The 16600-nt window shown below is 47.3% G+C and overlaps 1 protein-coding gene across 4 annotated transcripts in view; it reads left to right on the forward strand.

Moving 5' to 3' along the window:
* Positions 1-16600, forward strand: part of ppp1r9a (protein phosphatase 1, regulatory subunit 9A) — a 201064-nt gene that overhangs the window by 123486 nt on the left and 60978 nt on the right. For all 4 annotated transcript variants that reach the window (XM_069913666.1, XM_069913668.1, XM_069913670.1 and 1 more), the window contains 3 exons: positions 2825-3128; positions 3562-3646; positions 5855-5938. In XM_069913666.1, the coding sequence (XP_069769767.1) occupies positions 2825-3128; positions 3562-3646; positions 5855-5938 (473 nt within the window). The remainder of the gene's footprint in view (positions 1-2824; positions 3129-3561; positions 3647-5854; positions 5939-16600) is intronic.

Raw genomic sequence — 16600 nt, forward strand, 5'->3', positions numbered from 1 at the left:
TGGGCCGCCTTGTCACATCTCTGCGGCATCTGATTCCATTTCTCCACAGCTGACCACCCACAGTCCAACGGACTAGTGGAATGTTTTCACAGATATCTGAAACAGGCCCTGCGTGCATGACTCACAGGACTGCAGTGGCTGGACGTGGTACCCTGGATGATTTTGGGGATACAGACCACTCCAAAAGAGGACTTCCAAGGTTCATCAGCTGAGCTGGTTTACGGCACTTCACTGTTGGTGCCAGCTGACATGCCACCATTGCCCACCAGTACCGACTCCACAGCTTCAGACGAGCTTCAGCACTTGCACCAGCAACTAGGGGCGTTGGCCCAAATTCCAACCACAAGGCACGGCTCAACACCCTCGCACATACTGGTGGGCCTCGAATCAGCAGACTTTGTGTTTGACCGCCGCCCGACACAGGAAATACAGCTGCAGCATTCCTACATCAGTCCATACAAAGTGCTGAAAAACAACGGATCCACCCTGCTCTTGGATATTGGGGACAAACATGAACTTTATACCAGGAGCCAATTCAAAACCGCCCATGTGGACACAGCTGAGCCAGTGCCACTTCCACCTCTGCGTCGCCGTGGTCACGCCCCCCAACACAAACCAAAACTCAGACTATTGTTCCGGCTGATAATTCTGGGAGGTGACGGGTACTGTAGCGGCAGCCAAGGGTTGGGACTTAATGCTCAAATCGCCCCATGATTCCGGCTGACCATGCATTCCAGGGTTCTGCGTTAAGATGGCACTGGACGCCCTTTGTCTCAGGGATGAAGTCAGCAGACTGGGGAATGCATCGGGAGCATCGTGACATCACTTCCGGTTTCAGGACGGCCGAACCAGAAGTGACATAAAAGTTGGCCTGTAAAACTGATTAAAGCAGTTTTTTTCTGACCACAATTTGAGTCAGACATTTTGCTTGTAGCTCTACTTTTAAGGCGCCACACCTCTTATGGGAGGGGATTACACTTATGGGCAAAGAGATACCCAATTTAAGTGGCCAATAAATGCAATAAAATATTTAAGCATACGTATAGATAATAATTTAAATAACTTGCAAAAATTCAATTACCTTTACTTAAAAGTTGAAGAAGATGAAGTGGGGGATTTACCATCATGAAGTGTATAATGGATTTATTTTTTCTATTTGTATCTTTTCAGTTTTGTAACTGACTACATGTATGGACTGTGGTGGTACACCACCGGTCTACTGCAGGGGGCAACCTCTGTACCTGCAGGAATGCAAGGGGACAGGACAACACCTGGCCGGCTGTCAATCAGTCAGCCTGAATGGATCAAGCCCCACCCGGTCGGGTGTCAATCACCTTCTGGGATATGAGCCTGCGCTGGCCTCCCGAGGCCTCATTCAGAGTTCCTGCAGCTACAGCCAGCCTGGCTCTGTGGAAGTCTTTGTGGATTAAAGCCTGTTGTACAGTCTTTACCTTGTGTGTGTCTGATTCTGGCTAACAGCACATCACAATTTAATCCACAAAGACTTCCACAGAACCAGGCTGGCTGTAGCTGCAGGAACTCTGAGTGAGGCCTCGGGAGGCCGGTGCAGACTCATATCCCGGAGGGTGATTGAAACCTGACCGGGTGGGGCTTGATCCATTCAGGCCGACTGATTGACAGCTGGCCAGGTGTTGTCCTGTCCCCTTACACTCCTGCAGGTACAGAGGTTGCCCCCTGCAGTAGGCCGGTGGTGTACCGCCACATGGACACAATTTTTAAATAAAATATAGAGGTTTATAAAATCATGAGAACCATAGTTAAGAAAGATTGTTGCAGGATATTTCCCAGAGTAGGGATTCTAAAGCTAGAGGCATAGGTCAAGTGCGGTGGAGTGGAGATGTTGTCCATTTCTTTGCTGAATGCAGATTCACAAAGAGTCTGTGGAGAAGGATGCAGGGGTCCTTGTCACAGTTCATCCCCAGTGGCAGTGTGACAGAGATACCTCTGATCAGCGGCTATTCCCAGGGCCAACTCTTAGTCCGACATCCAAAACTGCTGGAAGATGATCAACTCGGTGAAAGATGCATTTTGGTCTGTCTGAAACCTGTCGGGTCTTTCACCTTACTGAAATGTTGGTCTGGAAATGCTGCCGACTGGCAGATTCCAGGTTGCAGGAGTACATGCTGAGGAACGCAATGAGACTTGGAGCAGCCAACATAAGGGCTCTGATGGGAAGGACCACAGTCTAGTCCTCCTATTACTGGGCACTGAGGGGAAGTCCCTCAACCAACAGAGAGGAGATAAACAACAAGGTGCCAAAGTGGATGTAACGGAGTATTGAGAGAACAATGCACAATGCACTTTGATGAGAATGTATTGATATAATTGACATTATGAATGTAAAAAGTCTTGAACAGATTTATTGTAAAGAAATTATTGTGAATAAAGTATATTTTTGGAAAAAAAATAGGTTTAAGGTGAGAAGGAAAACGTTTGAAGAGGACCTGGGGTATTATTTTGCAGAAAGTTATGGGCATGTGCATTAAGCTATACAGATCAGAAGAAATGGTGGAGATGAGAGCAATTTGTAATGTTGAAAAGAATTTAAATAGTTTCATGAAAAGGAAAAGTGTAAAGGGATATGAAACCATTTCAGGAAGACACCTTGTTAGACATAGGCATGTTAGACTGAAGTATTTGTTTTTATAACTGCCTCTGTGATTTTAATTCAGGATCATCCCTATAGAACCCAATTGAAACATTCTTATACATTTGTCACCATGGCATGGTCTAGGATTGTCATTTTGTGTGTTATTCTGAAATTGATTTGCCTTTTATATTTTCTCCCTTATTTAATTAAAAGCCTTTGGATAGCTTTGGAAGTCCAAAGCAAATTTCGAGATCTCCCTTGCCAACATCGAAGAGGACATCCTCACCAGCATCAGATTCTGGTGCATCTTCATTGTCTCCAGTCATCAACAGTGCAGTCTTCACTTTTGATACAGCAATGGAAAATCAAATTCTGGGAGAACATAACCAGCATGTTTTGACACATTCAGAGTGCTCTTCTCAGGATGCTGTGTCATCACCTTCAAAATCCTGCCAGAGTGCTGCTTTGCCTCCATCGCATCAAGTGGAAAATCAATGCAAAATGAGAAAATCTGCAGGTGGAAAATACCCACAATTTCTCTTTCTATCTAACCTACATTTTGTATTTTAATAACTGATAATAAGTTGTATAACCACAGTATTAATAGAAGGTTTATACTTAAATTCTGATTTGCATTAATTTGTATCTATTTTAGAGATTATAACAGTAATTTTAATTGTTGCTTTGATGACAATTTATTTTTAAACAAACTGCTGATGTTATGTATTCCATTTTTATAAGTTTTTGTACATTTTCTTCATCCTGTCAAGAACAAATGGAAACTTAGAACTGTGGATCTGATGCTGCAGGTGTCAGATAGCAGTTTTAAAACTGAAAAATGGCTAGGTCTGAGTCTTAGTAATTTATTTTGCTGATATATTCTTTTCTAAAATCCTCTTCATTGCTCACAGCAGTCTGACTTGCATCTAAAATATCACTCTTATTTCCAGATGATAGCAGAGCTGTTTCTTTAAGGAAAGTTAGATCTTCTGCGATTCAGAAGGGAATCTCAAAGCAAAGGCTTCATGATTTTGGGTAGGTTTCTATTTCAAATCCCCAATTTGTATTCTAGCATGCATTTTTTTAAAAAAATTGTTTGTGATTTATGACTTTTGAAATAATGAGTGCATTAACCTTTCATAAAGGGTGGCATGGTTAGCGTATCAGTTAGCACAATGCTATTACAGCACCAGCAACTTGGGTTTGAATCCGCCACTCTCTATAAGGAGTTTGCACATTCTCCCTATGATTGCATGGGTTTTCCTGGGTGCTCTGACTTCCTCCCACGTTCTAAAGATGTGTGGTTTGTTGGGGTAAATGGGTCTCGTGGTTATAATTGGATGGTGCAGGCCTGTAGGCTGGAAGAGCCTGTTAACATACTGCAAATTTAAATAAAATTAAAATTAAATTCAGAATCATGATTTATTGTCATGAACAAGTCACGAAATTTGGTGTTTTGCAACAGCATCATAGTGTAGACATGCATATTATAACCATCTTACAACATGACTATAAAAAATAAAATAAAAAAAAATAATAATAGTGCAGGAAAAGTAAGGCAGCGTCTTTGGATCATTGGTTATTCAGGAATCTGATGGCAGCAGGGAAGAAGCTGTACTTGTACCATTGAGTGCTCATCTTTAAGCTTTTCCCCAATGGTAGCAGAGTGAAGAGGGCATGGCCTAGGTGGTGGGGGTCATTGAGGTTAGAGGCTGGTTTTTTAAGACACCGTCTCATGTAGATATCCTCGATGGAGTGAAGTCTGGTGCCTGTGATGTTGCAAGCCGAGTTAACAACCCTCTGGAGTTTATTTTTGTCCTGAGAGTTAGCACCTTCATATGAGGCAGTGATGCAACCAGCCAGAATGCTCTCTACGGTACACCTGTAGAAGATTTCGAGAGCCTTCAGTGATATACCAAATCTCCTCAGACACCTCACAAAGTATAGCCACTGGCGAGCCTTCTTTTTGTTTGCTTCTACATGGAGGCTCCAGGACAGATCCTCAGAGACGTTGATCCTGTATATTAAAATATATTGAACCATATATTGAAATTAATGTGCCCAAAATGTGCTACATTCTCCAATTTTTTCATAGCCCCCTGCCTAGTATTTTTGAAAATCTAAATACATATCTTCAGATTCTCCTTTATCAATTCTGCTACTTCAAAAAAAAACTTTAACTGTACAACATGAATGCAGTCTATTAATGTCTGCTCCTTGGGTAAATCAGCAATGATGACAAATTCCTGTTTATCAATTCAGATTTTTAGCAGTTTATCATGTTGGTTTTTTTTTTCTGTAAATGGCACGTGGGATGGGGATGTTTTTTTCGTGAATGGTTAATGGACAGAAATTAGAGCAAGAATAAACTGTTTATTTTTCAAGTGAAATACAGCTGATCAGTGTTAAGGTCCCTGCTGTTCACAATCTGCATCAATGATTGTATGAGAGAATCAAGTGTGTGCTTAATTAAATAAATTGATATATAGATCTAAGTTTGCTGGTTAGCTGTGTAAGTTGTGAGAATTATACAAAAGAATGTGGACAAATAAATGTTTCAATTAGGAAGTGGAGGTTAATGATTTTGTAGATGGCACAAAGGTTGGAGATGTGGATAGTATAGAGATAGTGTACAGTGAAATGTGGACACAATGCAGAATTGGGCAGAGAAGTGGCAGATGGCGTTCAATTGGAAAAGTGTGAAGTTATACACTTTGGAAGATCAAATTTGAATGTGGAGTACATAGTGGAGTAACAGAAGGATCTTGGAGTCCAAGTCCATGGATCCATATAACCATTTACTCCCTCAAATTTGCTATGCAAATTGATAGGGTAGTTAAGCAGATGCATGGTATGCTGACCTTAATTAGTCAGGGATTAAGCACAAGAAGCACAGGGTAGAGCAGATGTTTTATCATATGGATGCTAATCTGTGTATATAAGATTTAGTTCATTGATTTATTTTGGAGTATTTTCATTGCCTAAGGGCTTTAAAAGATTACACCACATTGAGTATGTGGGAGAGGATGCGGGGAAGTAACCCAGCTCCCTTTTGCAATGTTGTTTATATTTTATTTCAATTCCAAGAGCATGATATTTTAAAGGTGTTGAATTTTTTTCTGCCTTTGTTTCATTTTCAGTTCCATTTCTATAAGATAAAGATGAAAAATTGAATTATAGTAATCTGCAAACTTCCTCAAATCTAGTGGTCATTTTGTCAATTTATTTTTCCATTTATTGCAGGTTTCCATCACAAAAACAACCTAGCAAAGGGAAAAAACTAAAGGGAAAAGAGAAAGAAGCCAATAGACTCTCATTGGGAAGCAGGTATTCTGCAACATAAACCACCAAACATTTTTGAGCATTTTCACCTTCCAGCTTTCATTAAAAAGTTATCAGAATCAGAATTTAGTGTCATGATCAAGTTATGATATTTGTTGATTTGCGTCAGCATCATCGTGCAAACGTTTATATTACAACCATCTGATGCCATTACTATAAAAAAGTTTTTTAAAAAAATAATACTGCGCAAAGAGTAAGACCGTGTCCATTGATTATTCAGGAATCTGATGGCAGTGGGGAAGAAACTGTCCTTGTGCAATTGAGTGCTTGTCTTTAGGCTCCTGTAACTTTTCCCCAATGGTAGTAGAGTGAAGAGGACATGACCTGGGTGGTTATGTAGATGTCCTCTATGGAGTGAGGTCTGGTGCCTATGATATTACAGGCTGAGTTAACAAACCTCTGGAGTTTATTCTTGACCTGAGAGTTGGCACCTCTACACCAGGCAGTGATGCAAATAGCTACGGTACATGTGTTGAAGTTTTTGAGAGTCTTCAGTGACATACCAAATCTCCTCAGACACCTCACAAAGTCTAGCCGCTAGCGAGCTTTCTTTGTGATTGTATCAACATGGAGGCTCCAGGATAGATCCTCAGAGATGTTGCCACCCAGGAAATTTAAGTTCTTGACCCTCTCCACTACTGAGACCTCTGATGAAGTTGGGTCATGTTCCCCTGACTTCCTTCTGAAGTCCACAATCGTCTTGGTTTTGCTGACGTTGAGCGCAAGGTTGTTGTCGTTACACCATTCAACGAGCTGATCTATCTCCCTCCTGTACACTTCCTCATTCCAATTTGTGATTCTGCTGACAACTGATGTCATTGGAGAACTTGCAGATTTAAAATCACTTTTAAATAAGATAATTTTATCAAACCAGGAAGAGAACTGACTACATCTATTTAGAGCAGTTACTGTTTTCAGATTTTTTATTCATGAAGTAAAGGTGACAATAACCACACCAGCAGTGCAAGTATAAGACAGCTTTAATAAACTAATATGTACACTAAGAGGTCTTGTCTCTCTGCAAGCCGAATCTGGAAGGCTAGACTGTTGTTCTGGACTGCTTTATATACAAGGTCACCGGGATAACCCCTGGTGACCTAGTGGTGTAATTACATATCATCACATTCACTCCCCCTTAAAAAAAAATTGTTATTCCCCCCGCCCCACGTCCTCCTTCCCTTGTTTGTAAGTTCATAAGTCCAAAATTGTTTGTGGCTTCGGTTACCTTCTGGACCTCCTCGGTAGTGGTATAGGCATGGGGAGTGCGGTCTGCCTTTCAGCCTTTCTTGGAGGTGTGGGAGTAGGAAGTACTAGATGGCCATGTGGGCTGGGGATCCTCTTGTATGGGATTAGGTCCTGCCATCAAGTCTAGGGTGGTGATATTTTGTGGGGCGGGTGTACCCAGGGTCCTGATTTCCGGGATGGGTGGTATAGTCCTCTGGGGTGACTTGATGAACGACTGTTCTAGTGACTGCTGCTGCGCTCCTTGTTGATCCATAGACATCTACATTGTCCACACATCCGGCCGGCGCGAGATCCCTGGCAGCCAACGAGTCTTCTCTTCCATCTGGGAATATGACAAAGACGTACTGAGGGTTCACTTGCCTCAACTCCACTTGATCCGCCAGTGGGTCTGCTTTGTGGGGTCTGCAGTGCTTCTGGAGGAGAACAGGTCCCAGTGTCATCACCCATTTAGGCAGCACTGTGACCGTCGTGGCATTCCTTGTGAAAGAAAAGATACGGTCATGTGGGGTCATGTTAGTGGCAGTACACAACAAAGAACTTATAGAGTGTAGGGCTTCTGGCAACACTTCTTGCCATCTAGTAACAGGCAGATCTTTTGCTTTTAAAGTCAAGAGGACCGTTTTCCAGATAGTGGCATTTTCCCTTTTGACTTGTCCATTCCCCCTGGGATTGTAACTTGTAGTGCGGCTGGTAGCAATCCCTCTCTCAGGCAGGTACTGCTGTACTTCTGCACTCATGAATGCAACACCCCTGTCTGTGTGTATATAGTTCGGGTACCCAAATATGATGAAGATGGGTTGGAGGCATTTTATAACAGTGGCTGCTGATACATCAGAACACAGGATTCCAAAGGGGAAACGGGAATATTCATCTATTACGTTTAGGAAATAGACATTTCTATTATTGGACAGGAGCAGGCCTTTAAAATCGAGGCTGAGGCACTCAAAAGGTTTGGTAGCTTTTATCAGGGTGGCTTTGTCCGCCTGGTAAAATTGCAGTTTGCATTCCGCAGAGATGGGAGAGCTCTTGTTCACTGACCTCACTTCCTCTACTGAAAATGGGAGGTTTTGGGTTTAATGAAGTGAAACAGTCTAGCAACCCCCGGGTTGGCCCAGCTCATTGTGCAAGCTCTGCAACTGGGACATGTGGTTAAGGATGGCACAAGTGCCTCTGGACAGCGCGTCTGGGGGCTTGTTGAGTCTCCCAGGGCGGTATAGAATGTCGTAGTTAAATGTAGACAATTCTATCAGCCAGCGCAGGTTTTTGTCGTTCTTAATTCTCCCCCTGTTCTGGTTATTGAACATAAAAGCCACAGACCGTTGGTCCGTGACGAGGGTGAAGTGTTTGCACGCCAGATAATATCACCAGTGCCTTATTGCTTCCACAATGGCTAGGGCCTCTGTAGAGCACGTCGAAAGAATCAAAGACTTGTTGATCCAAACGAAGGCTTTTATTAGCAAAAGACAGGAGCACTTCACAGGTGGCCGACCAGTCCGGAATGATCCGACCTGACTAGGGACACAACCCTTTAAGGCCCAGACAGTAGGCGTGGCTAAGCTGTCAGCCAATCGCTGTAAGTACAGTCTAGATACTGTAACTATATACACTATATACATTGGTGATAGATCTGTACTATCACATTCACCCCTTCTTGGAGAACTGACCCTGGAAAAAAAAACAAAACGAGGGAGAGAATGAAATGAACGGGTAGGTTAAGGACTGTAGCGGTCAGGGGGTCTGACCATCCGGCGTGACCACCGTGGTGCCGGGATTGGGGTCGCTGGAGTGGTGTCGCCAGCGGGCTCGTCGGGTGTGACCGCTCCTTCGCTCAATTCCCCAGTCGTGTTGTCGGCAGGGTGGCCCGGGTCGTTGGGGTGCTGTTGGTCCTTCTGTTCCGGCACAAAGCCTGGGGAATAAAGAGTTGGGGAAGGTTGGGTTGGGGGGTTTGCTGGGTCTACCACGTCCTGAGCTAGGTTCCGCACCGAAACAGTGTCCTCCCGCCTGTCTGGGCACTCAATGTAGGCGTAATGCGGGTTCGCTTGGAGTAGAGTCACTCGGCTAACCAAGGGGCCGTTCTTTGAGTGCCGGACGTGGCGTCGCAAAAGGACGTGGCCAAGGAAGGTGAGCCATGCCGGTACAGTGGTTCCTGATTCGGATTTCTTCGGCAACAGGAACATCCTTTCGTGGGGGTTGGCATTTGTTGCGGTAAATAGGAGGGAGCAGGTGGAGTGTAAGGCACTAGTGAGAATCTCCTGCCAGTGAGAGGTGGGGAGACCTTTAGACCGGAGAGTCAGTTTAACCGTTCTCCATATGGTGGCATTCTCCCTCTCAACCTGGCCGTTACCGCGTGGGTTATAGCTGGTGGTCCTGCTTGAAGCGATACCACACTCCAAAATGTACTGTTGCAGCTCTGCACTCATGAATGAGGACCCCCTATCACTGTGGATGGAATTGGGGTACCCGAAAATGGTGAAAATACTGTGAAGGGCCTGTATCACTGAGGTGGCAGTGGTGTCTGGGCAGAGCACTGCGAACGGGAAGCGGGAGTACTCGTCGATGGCCGTAAGGATGTAGTTATTACGGTTGGTCGACGGTAGGGGCCCCTTAAAGTCTACGCTAAGACGCTCGAAGGGGCGGGTGGCTTTGATAACATGGGAGTTATCCGGACGGAAGAAGTGGGGCTTGCATTCAGCGCACACCGAACAGGCTCGAGTCATGGAGCGGATCTCCTCGACTGTGTAGGGTAGGTTGCGCGCCTTCACAAAGTGGGCAAACCTAGTGGCCCCTGGATGACATAGCGCCTCAAGGAGTTTCTGTAGTCTGTCCATCTGTATGCTGGCGCACGTCCCCCTGGAGAGCGCGTCAGGTGGGTCGTTGAGCTTACCAGGCCGGTATAGGATGTCATAGTTAAAGGTGGAGAGTTCGATTCTCCATCTGGCGATTGTGTCGTTTTTTATCTGACCATGCTGGGTGTTGCTGTGAAGGAGACCGCGCGTTGATCAGTCAACAGTGTAAAGCGCCTCCCAGCAAGGTAATGTCTCCAACGACGCACTGCTTCAACTTTGGCCTGGGCCTCCTTTTCGATCGAGGAGTGTCTACTCTCTGGACCCTGGAGGGTTCTGGAGAAGAAAGCTACAGGCCAACCGGCCTGGTTCAAGATGGCTGCCAGAGCGAAGTCGGATGCATCACTCTCGACTTGAAACAGGACAGACTCATCGATCGCGTGCAGCATCGCAGCGGCGATGTCAGATTTGATTCGATCGAAAGCCGCTCTGGCTTCGGTCGAGAGGGGAAAGGAGGTGGTCTTGATAAGAGGACGCGCCTTGTCGGCGTAGTGTGGAACCCATTGGGCATAATATGAGAAAAGGCCCAGGCAGCGTTTGAATGCTTTCTGGGTATGGGGGGCGGGGGTAAGTCGATTAGGGGACGCATGCGGTCAGGATCTGGCATGACTATCCGGTTCTCCACCACGCAACCTAGAATCGCGAGTCGTGTGGTCCAGAAGACACACTTGTCCAAATTGTAAGTCAGGTTCAGCCGACGGGCAATTTGAAGAAATTTGTCTAGGTTGGCATCGTGGTCCTGCATGTCGTGGCCACAGATGGTGATATTGTCCAGATACGGGAAGGTAGCGGTTAGCCCGTTCTGGTCCACCATCCGGCCCATTTCGCGCTGGAAGACCGCGACACCATTCGTGGCCCCGAATGGTACCCTGAGAAATTGATACAGCCGCCCATTCACTTCGAAGGCCGTGAATGGTCGGTCCTCACAGCGGATCGGGAGCTGGTGGTAGGCCGAACGTAGGTCAATGGTGGAGAATATGCAATATTGGGCGATCTGGTTCACCACATCCGTGATGCGTGGCAGGGGGTACGCATCCAGGAGCGTGAAGCGGTTAATGGTCTGGCTATAGTCGACCACCATCCGTAGCTTTTCCCCGTTCTTGACAACCACCACCTGGGCTCTCCAGGGACTTGAACTGGGTTCGATGATGCCCTCATCCAGCAATCTACGCACCTCACTCCTAATGAATTGCCTGTTTTCGTAACTATATTGCTGACTTTTGGTGGCCACAGGCTTCCAGCCAGGGGTGAGGTTTGCGAAGAGTGCTGGCGGGGCCATCCGGAGTGTGGAAAGGCTGCAGGATTGGCCCCGGGGTACGGGGGCGGGTTGCTCGGGTGCTTCGGGGGTGGGGCAATGGGAGACCGAGAGGGGGGCGTGGGGTCCCCCAAAGTGTAGGGACACCGTTCGGAACTGACACTGAAAGTCTAATTCCAGCAACACTGGGGCGCACAAATGGGGTAGGACGAATAATTTGAAATGGGTGACCGTTACGCCCTGTACTTCCAGCGTGGCGATGCAATACCCCTTTATCCAGGTCGAGTGCGACCTCTTCGCTAATGAGATCCTCTGGGTAGTGGGCCAGATCTGGCCGGATAAACTGTCAGTTGACCCAGAGTCAAATAAGCAATTGGTGTAGTGTCCATGCACTTTAATCAGTTACATTGCTTTAGTGAGGGGATGAGAGCATTGCTGGTTTAGTGTTATAGAAGCAGCCACTGATCCAGTTGACAGGGGAGTTCCACGTGATGACATCACGCAACGGGATGACATCACGCAACAGGATGATGTCATAGACGTAGTCAACGCTGGAGGAGCAAGTTGGAGGACCTCCCGGAAGTGCTGTTGTGGCGGCGTCGGCGGATGAAAGGTAAGTAGTGGGGTTTGTAGTTGCTCGCGGTTGGCGGTGGGTAGGTCGTCGGTCGCGGCGGTTGGGCGCCGGCGGTCATCAGCGATGGACGCTAGGGTGAGTACCTGGTTGGCCGCGGTGGGTCCCCAGTCGGTCATGGTGGCCGCATCGGCGGCGGCGTAGGCAGCAGCTGACGGGGAGCGGGCAGCAGCAGCAGTAACGTCGGCCCCGGGGGTGGCTGTGGTGGCGGCAGCAGCAACGGTTGCCACAGTCGGGACTGTTGCCGGGTCGAGTGTTCCAGACGGGGACGAGAGGCGGGCCAACACCATGGTTGTGAGGGTGGGCTGCCCCTTCCGGGTTCGGTGTCTCCGTGACGTCAGGCGTTGCCGTGCAGGGGAACCCTCGCTCTCATTGGACAAGAGCTCTGGGTAAGAAGAGTTTGAATGGGATAGTGGCGATTGGGCTTCACACGAGGCAATGTGTTTGCTGGCGGCCATTTTAGACCTACTGCAGCAAAGTGGCCTTTTTTAAGGCACTTCTGGCACCTGGCTTTTCTTGCTGGGCACTGGGACCTGCTGTGCTTGTCCCTCCCGCAGAAATAACATTTTCGGTTCGCAGGGGTCAGTGTAGCAGCAGCCGACAGGCCGTCAGTATCTCGGGGGGTGGTAGGGTAGAAGGGCACTCTACTCACATCAGAACGAGGGGTCCAGTCCCTAGAGAACTCGTTGGACTTTAAGGCTGCATCCTCCATTGTGATTGCAATCCGGGCCACGTTCTCTAGTTTTTCTACCCCTTGCTCGAGCAAGTGCAGCCTCACTTCGTTCGATCTGAGCCCGGCCACATAGGCATCCCGGACGAGGTCGCTAGTGATCTCGGCAGCAGTTTTGTCCACACAGTTACAGTCCTTGCCCAACCCCTTTAATACTTGTAAATATGCCCTCCTGGACTCGCTGGGCTGTTGCTTCCTCGACGAAAGCACGAGCCGCGCATGAACTCTGTTCACCGGTTGATCATACATTTCTTTCAATACCTTTATGGCTGCGATGTTCCTGGATGTTCTCGTAGACTTTCAAGGACACCATAGACAGCAATGCTGTTAGACGCTGGTTATCCTCCTCCACCCGAATGAATCTCAGGAAGTTTTCAAAGTTCAGCAGCCAGAACTTAAAGGCTTTGAAGGCTGTAGCTGACTGTGGGTCGATATCAAGTTTTTATGGCCAAGTCAAACGCTCCATCCCTTTCAAAAAAAAATCTTTTTTCTTTTTGCTAATAAAATTGTAGAGCTCGTCGAAAGAATCAAAGACTTGTTGATCCAAACCAAGGCTTTTATTAGCAAAAGACAGGAGCTCTTCACAGGTTGCCGACCAGTTCGGAATGATCCGACCTGGCTAGGGACACAACCCTTTAAGGCCCAGACATTAGGCGTGGCTAAGCTCTCAGCCAATCGCTGTAAGCACAGTCTAGATACTGTAACTATATACACTATATACATTGGTGATAGATCTGTACTATCACAGCCTCCTTCTCTACTGCTGAGTGTCTTACCTTTGACCCCTGTAGGGTTCGCGAGATAAAGACCACCAGTCGTCCGTCTTGGTTTAGGGTGGCTGCCAGATCCACATCGGATGCATCCGTTTCTACTTGAAATGGGATCGACTCATCTATGGACTGCATCTATGGATCTATGGACTTGAATGCTCTGGTGGCTGCTGGGCACAGTGGGAAAACTGAGGCTTTTATAAGTGGGCGGGCCCTGTCAGCGTAGTTGGGGACCCATTGGGCATAGTAAGCGAACAGTCTCAAACACTTTTTTAGTGCTTTCAACGTGTGTGGCACTGAGAGGTCTAGGAGAGGGTGCATACGCGTTGCGTCTGGGCTGATTTCCCCGTTCTGCACTGTGTAGCCCAGGATTGGCAACTTCCTGGCGCTAAAGACGCATTTGTCCCTGTTGTATGTTAGGTTCCTTTCCTCGGCTGCCTGGAAGAAGCGTTTTAAATTTATGTCATGATCCTCCTGAGTGTGGCCACAGATTGTCACGTTAGCTAAGTAGGGAAACACTGCTTTCAGTTGGAACTCATCTACTATTCGTTTCATTTCTCTCTGAAACAGGGACACTCCATTGGTGACACTGAAGGGGAGTTGCAGAAATTGATACAGCCTGCCGCCTGCCTCAAATGCCATGTAAATGCGATCGCTGTTTCTAATGGGCAGTTGGTGGTGTACTGCCTTCAGGTCTAAGGTGGAAAACACCTTATACTGCGCAAGGTTGTTGACCATGTCTGCTATGCGTGGCAGGGGGTAGACATCTAGTTGTGTAAATTTGTTGATTGTCTGTCTGTAATCCACTACCATGTGCAGTTTTTCTCCTGACTTTACTACAACCACCTGGGCTCTCCAGAGGCTGGTGCTCTGCTCTATGATGCCCTCCTATAGTAGCCTGCAGACCTCTGTCCTAATGAAGGCTCTGTCCCTCGGGCTCTACCTCCTGCTCTTTGTGGCTATTGGTGTGCATTCTGGGGTCAGATGTGTGAACAGTGGAAGGGGTTCTATGTTCAGGACAGACAGGCTGCAGTGTTGTTTCTTCGTCAGACGTAGTGGAGGGTGAGGCCCATTGTGCACTATTGTAATGCTTTCTAACTGGCACTGAAAATCTAACCCCAATAGTACCGGGGCACAAAAGTGAGGGAGTACTAGTAATTTGAACCCTTTGTATTTTGTGCCCTGGATTTCTAGAGTAACCCTGCAAAACTGTTTTACCTCAGCCGCAAGGCTGCTGGCTGCCAACAGGATCTGGTGCTCACTTGGGCGTGTGGGGAGGGCAAGGCGGTTGACTAACCCCTGGTCAATAAAACTTTCAGTGCTTCCACTATCTATTAAGCAATTTACCCTCACATCATTAATTTTGATGCACACAGTGGCATCAGATAAATTGTGTGAACTCGCCTGAATCATGCGTAGGGAAGCAAGTCTGGTGTGTCCTTCCATCCGATAGTGCTTGGCGTCATATTCATCTCCTGAAGACTGTGTCCTCTGCTTTGTAGCATTTGTCCAAGATGGCCAGCTGCACATGGCATTCATCTTCTGTTTGTCTGTGGAGAAAGAAGAGCTTTCCCACCTCTCATTAGCATGAGAATGGGCCTTGGTTGTGGCCTTGGGGCTTCTGCAGACTTTTGCATAATGCCCACGTTTTCCACAGTTGGAACAGACATTTTCTCTGGCAGGGCAGAGGGCTCTGGGGTGCTTTCTTTGTACACAGAAAAAGCACTTGGGACCCTCAAGATGTGCTGCTGCTGCTGTGGATTCCTGTGAGGCAGCGTACTTTTCTTTTTGTGGGGCAAGAGAGTCCAGCAGTGTGACGTTTGTCCCTGCCCCAGGGTCCTCCAATTCTTTCCTGGTGCTTTCTAAAGCTTCTGCAATAGCCCCACCATTCCTTTCTCCAGCAATCGATATCTCATATCAGTGCATCATATGCCCGCAACAATTCTGTCCCTAATAAGGTCCTCCACATATTCCTGGGCTGATACTGCTTTAAAGTTGCAACCTCTCGCCAGGTCTTTTAGAGAGAGTATAAAGTCTCTGGAAGACTCCCCTACTGTTGAGACCTGGTCATGAGCCTGTACTGGGAGTGGAGTTCACTATGCCCCTTACTGTAATGCCTCTGTAAAATGCTCATTGCCTCTTGGTAGGACCTGGCATCCTGTACAAGGGAGTAAAGGTGATCTCCCAGCTGCGCTAACAGCATTAATAGATCTTTATCCGATGCCTCAACACCCTCCACGTAATTCAGAAAGCATCTCTGCCAGCAGCCAAAGTGCGTGCTGGCTCCGGGATTTCTGGGGTCGGGCTCCAGCCTGTCTGGTCACAGCACATGGCTAAGCCGCAGTCTCTGGACTCTTAGGTGTATGGGGTACTGGTTGCTACTGGTAGAGCGCATGTGGGGCTTGTGTCTGCTGGAGGAGTAACCTGGGTGCTTGGGGCTGTTGGGTGAGTCTCTGGCTTTGGGACATTTGCTTAGAGGGGATCCCAGCCGTAGCGTCAGGTCTCCATGGTACTGGGGAAACTGCTGCTGCGGGGAGTGACGGTAGCGGTGTCTGCTTTTCCTGGCTCTGGAGTGGTCAGGAATTCTGCACATACATGTCGATCGGGAGCACAACTTGTGGAGATCCTTCCACCCGTGCTTGTAGTTTCCCCTTCCTGATCCGACCGGGGTTCAGGGTCGGCAGCGCCTGTACCAGCGAACCCACGGGCAGGCAGGGCTCTTGGCTGTTTCCTACCTGCCCTATCGTACTTCTGTGGTCTTCCCCACATTCCATGATTCTAGTACAGCGGTCCCTCACCATCTCTGTCCTCGGATGCATGTGCATGCTAGTCGTCCCCGGATTCCATTCCTCAGGCAGAGTCTCCAGGTGGTCAGGAATGCGCATTGGAGCAAAAGCAACTTCAATACTAGTAGCTATCATATTGGTTTATTAAATTGTACTGACAATAACCACACCAGCAGTGCGAGTATAAGACAGCTTTAATAAATTCATATGTACATTAAGAGGTCTTGTCTCTGCAAGACGAACCTGGAAGGCTAGACTGTGGCTCTGGACTGCTTTATATACAAGGTCACTGGGATGACTCCTGGTGACCTTGTGGTGTAATTACGTATCACCACAAAAGGAAAGTAAAAAAGTACAGCTTTTGAAATTCACTCATTGTTGAGTACT

The sequence above is a fragment of the Narcine bancroftii genome, chromosome 1 (genome assembly GCF_036971445.1).
Source record: "Narcine bancroftii isolate sNarBan1 chromosome 1, sNarBan1.hap1, whole genome shotgun sequence".
NCBI lineage: Eukaryota > Metazoa > Chordata > Chondrichthyes > Torpediniformes > Narcinidae > Narcine > Narcine bancroftii.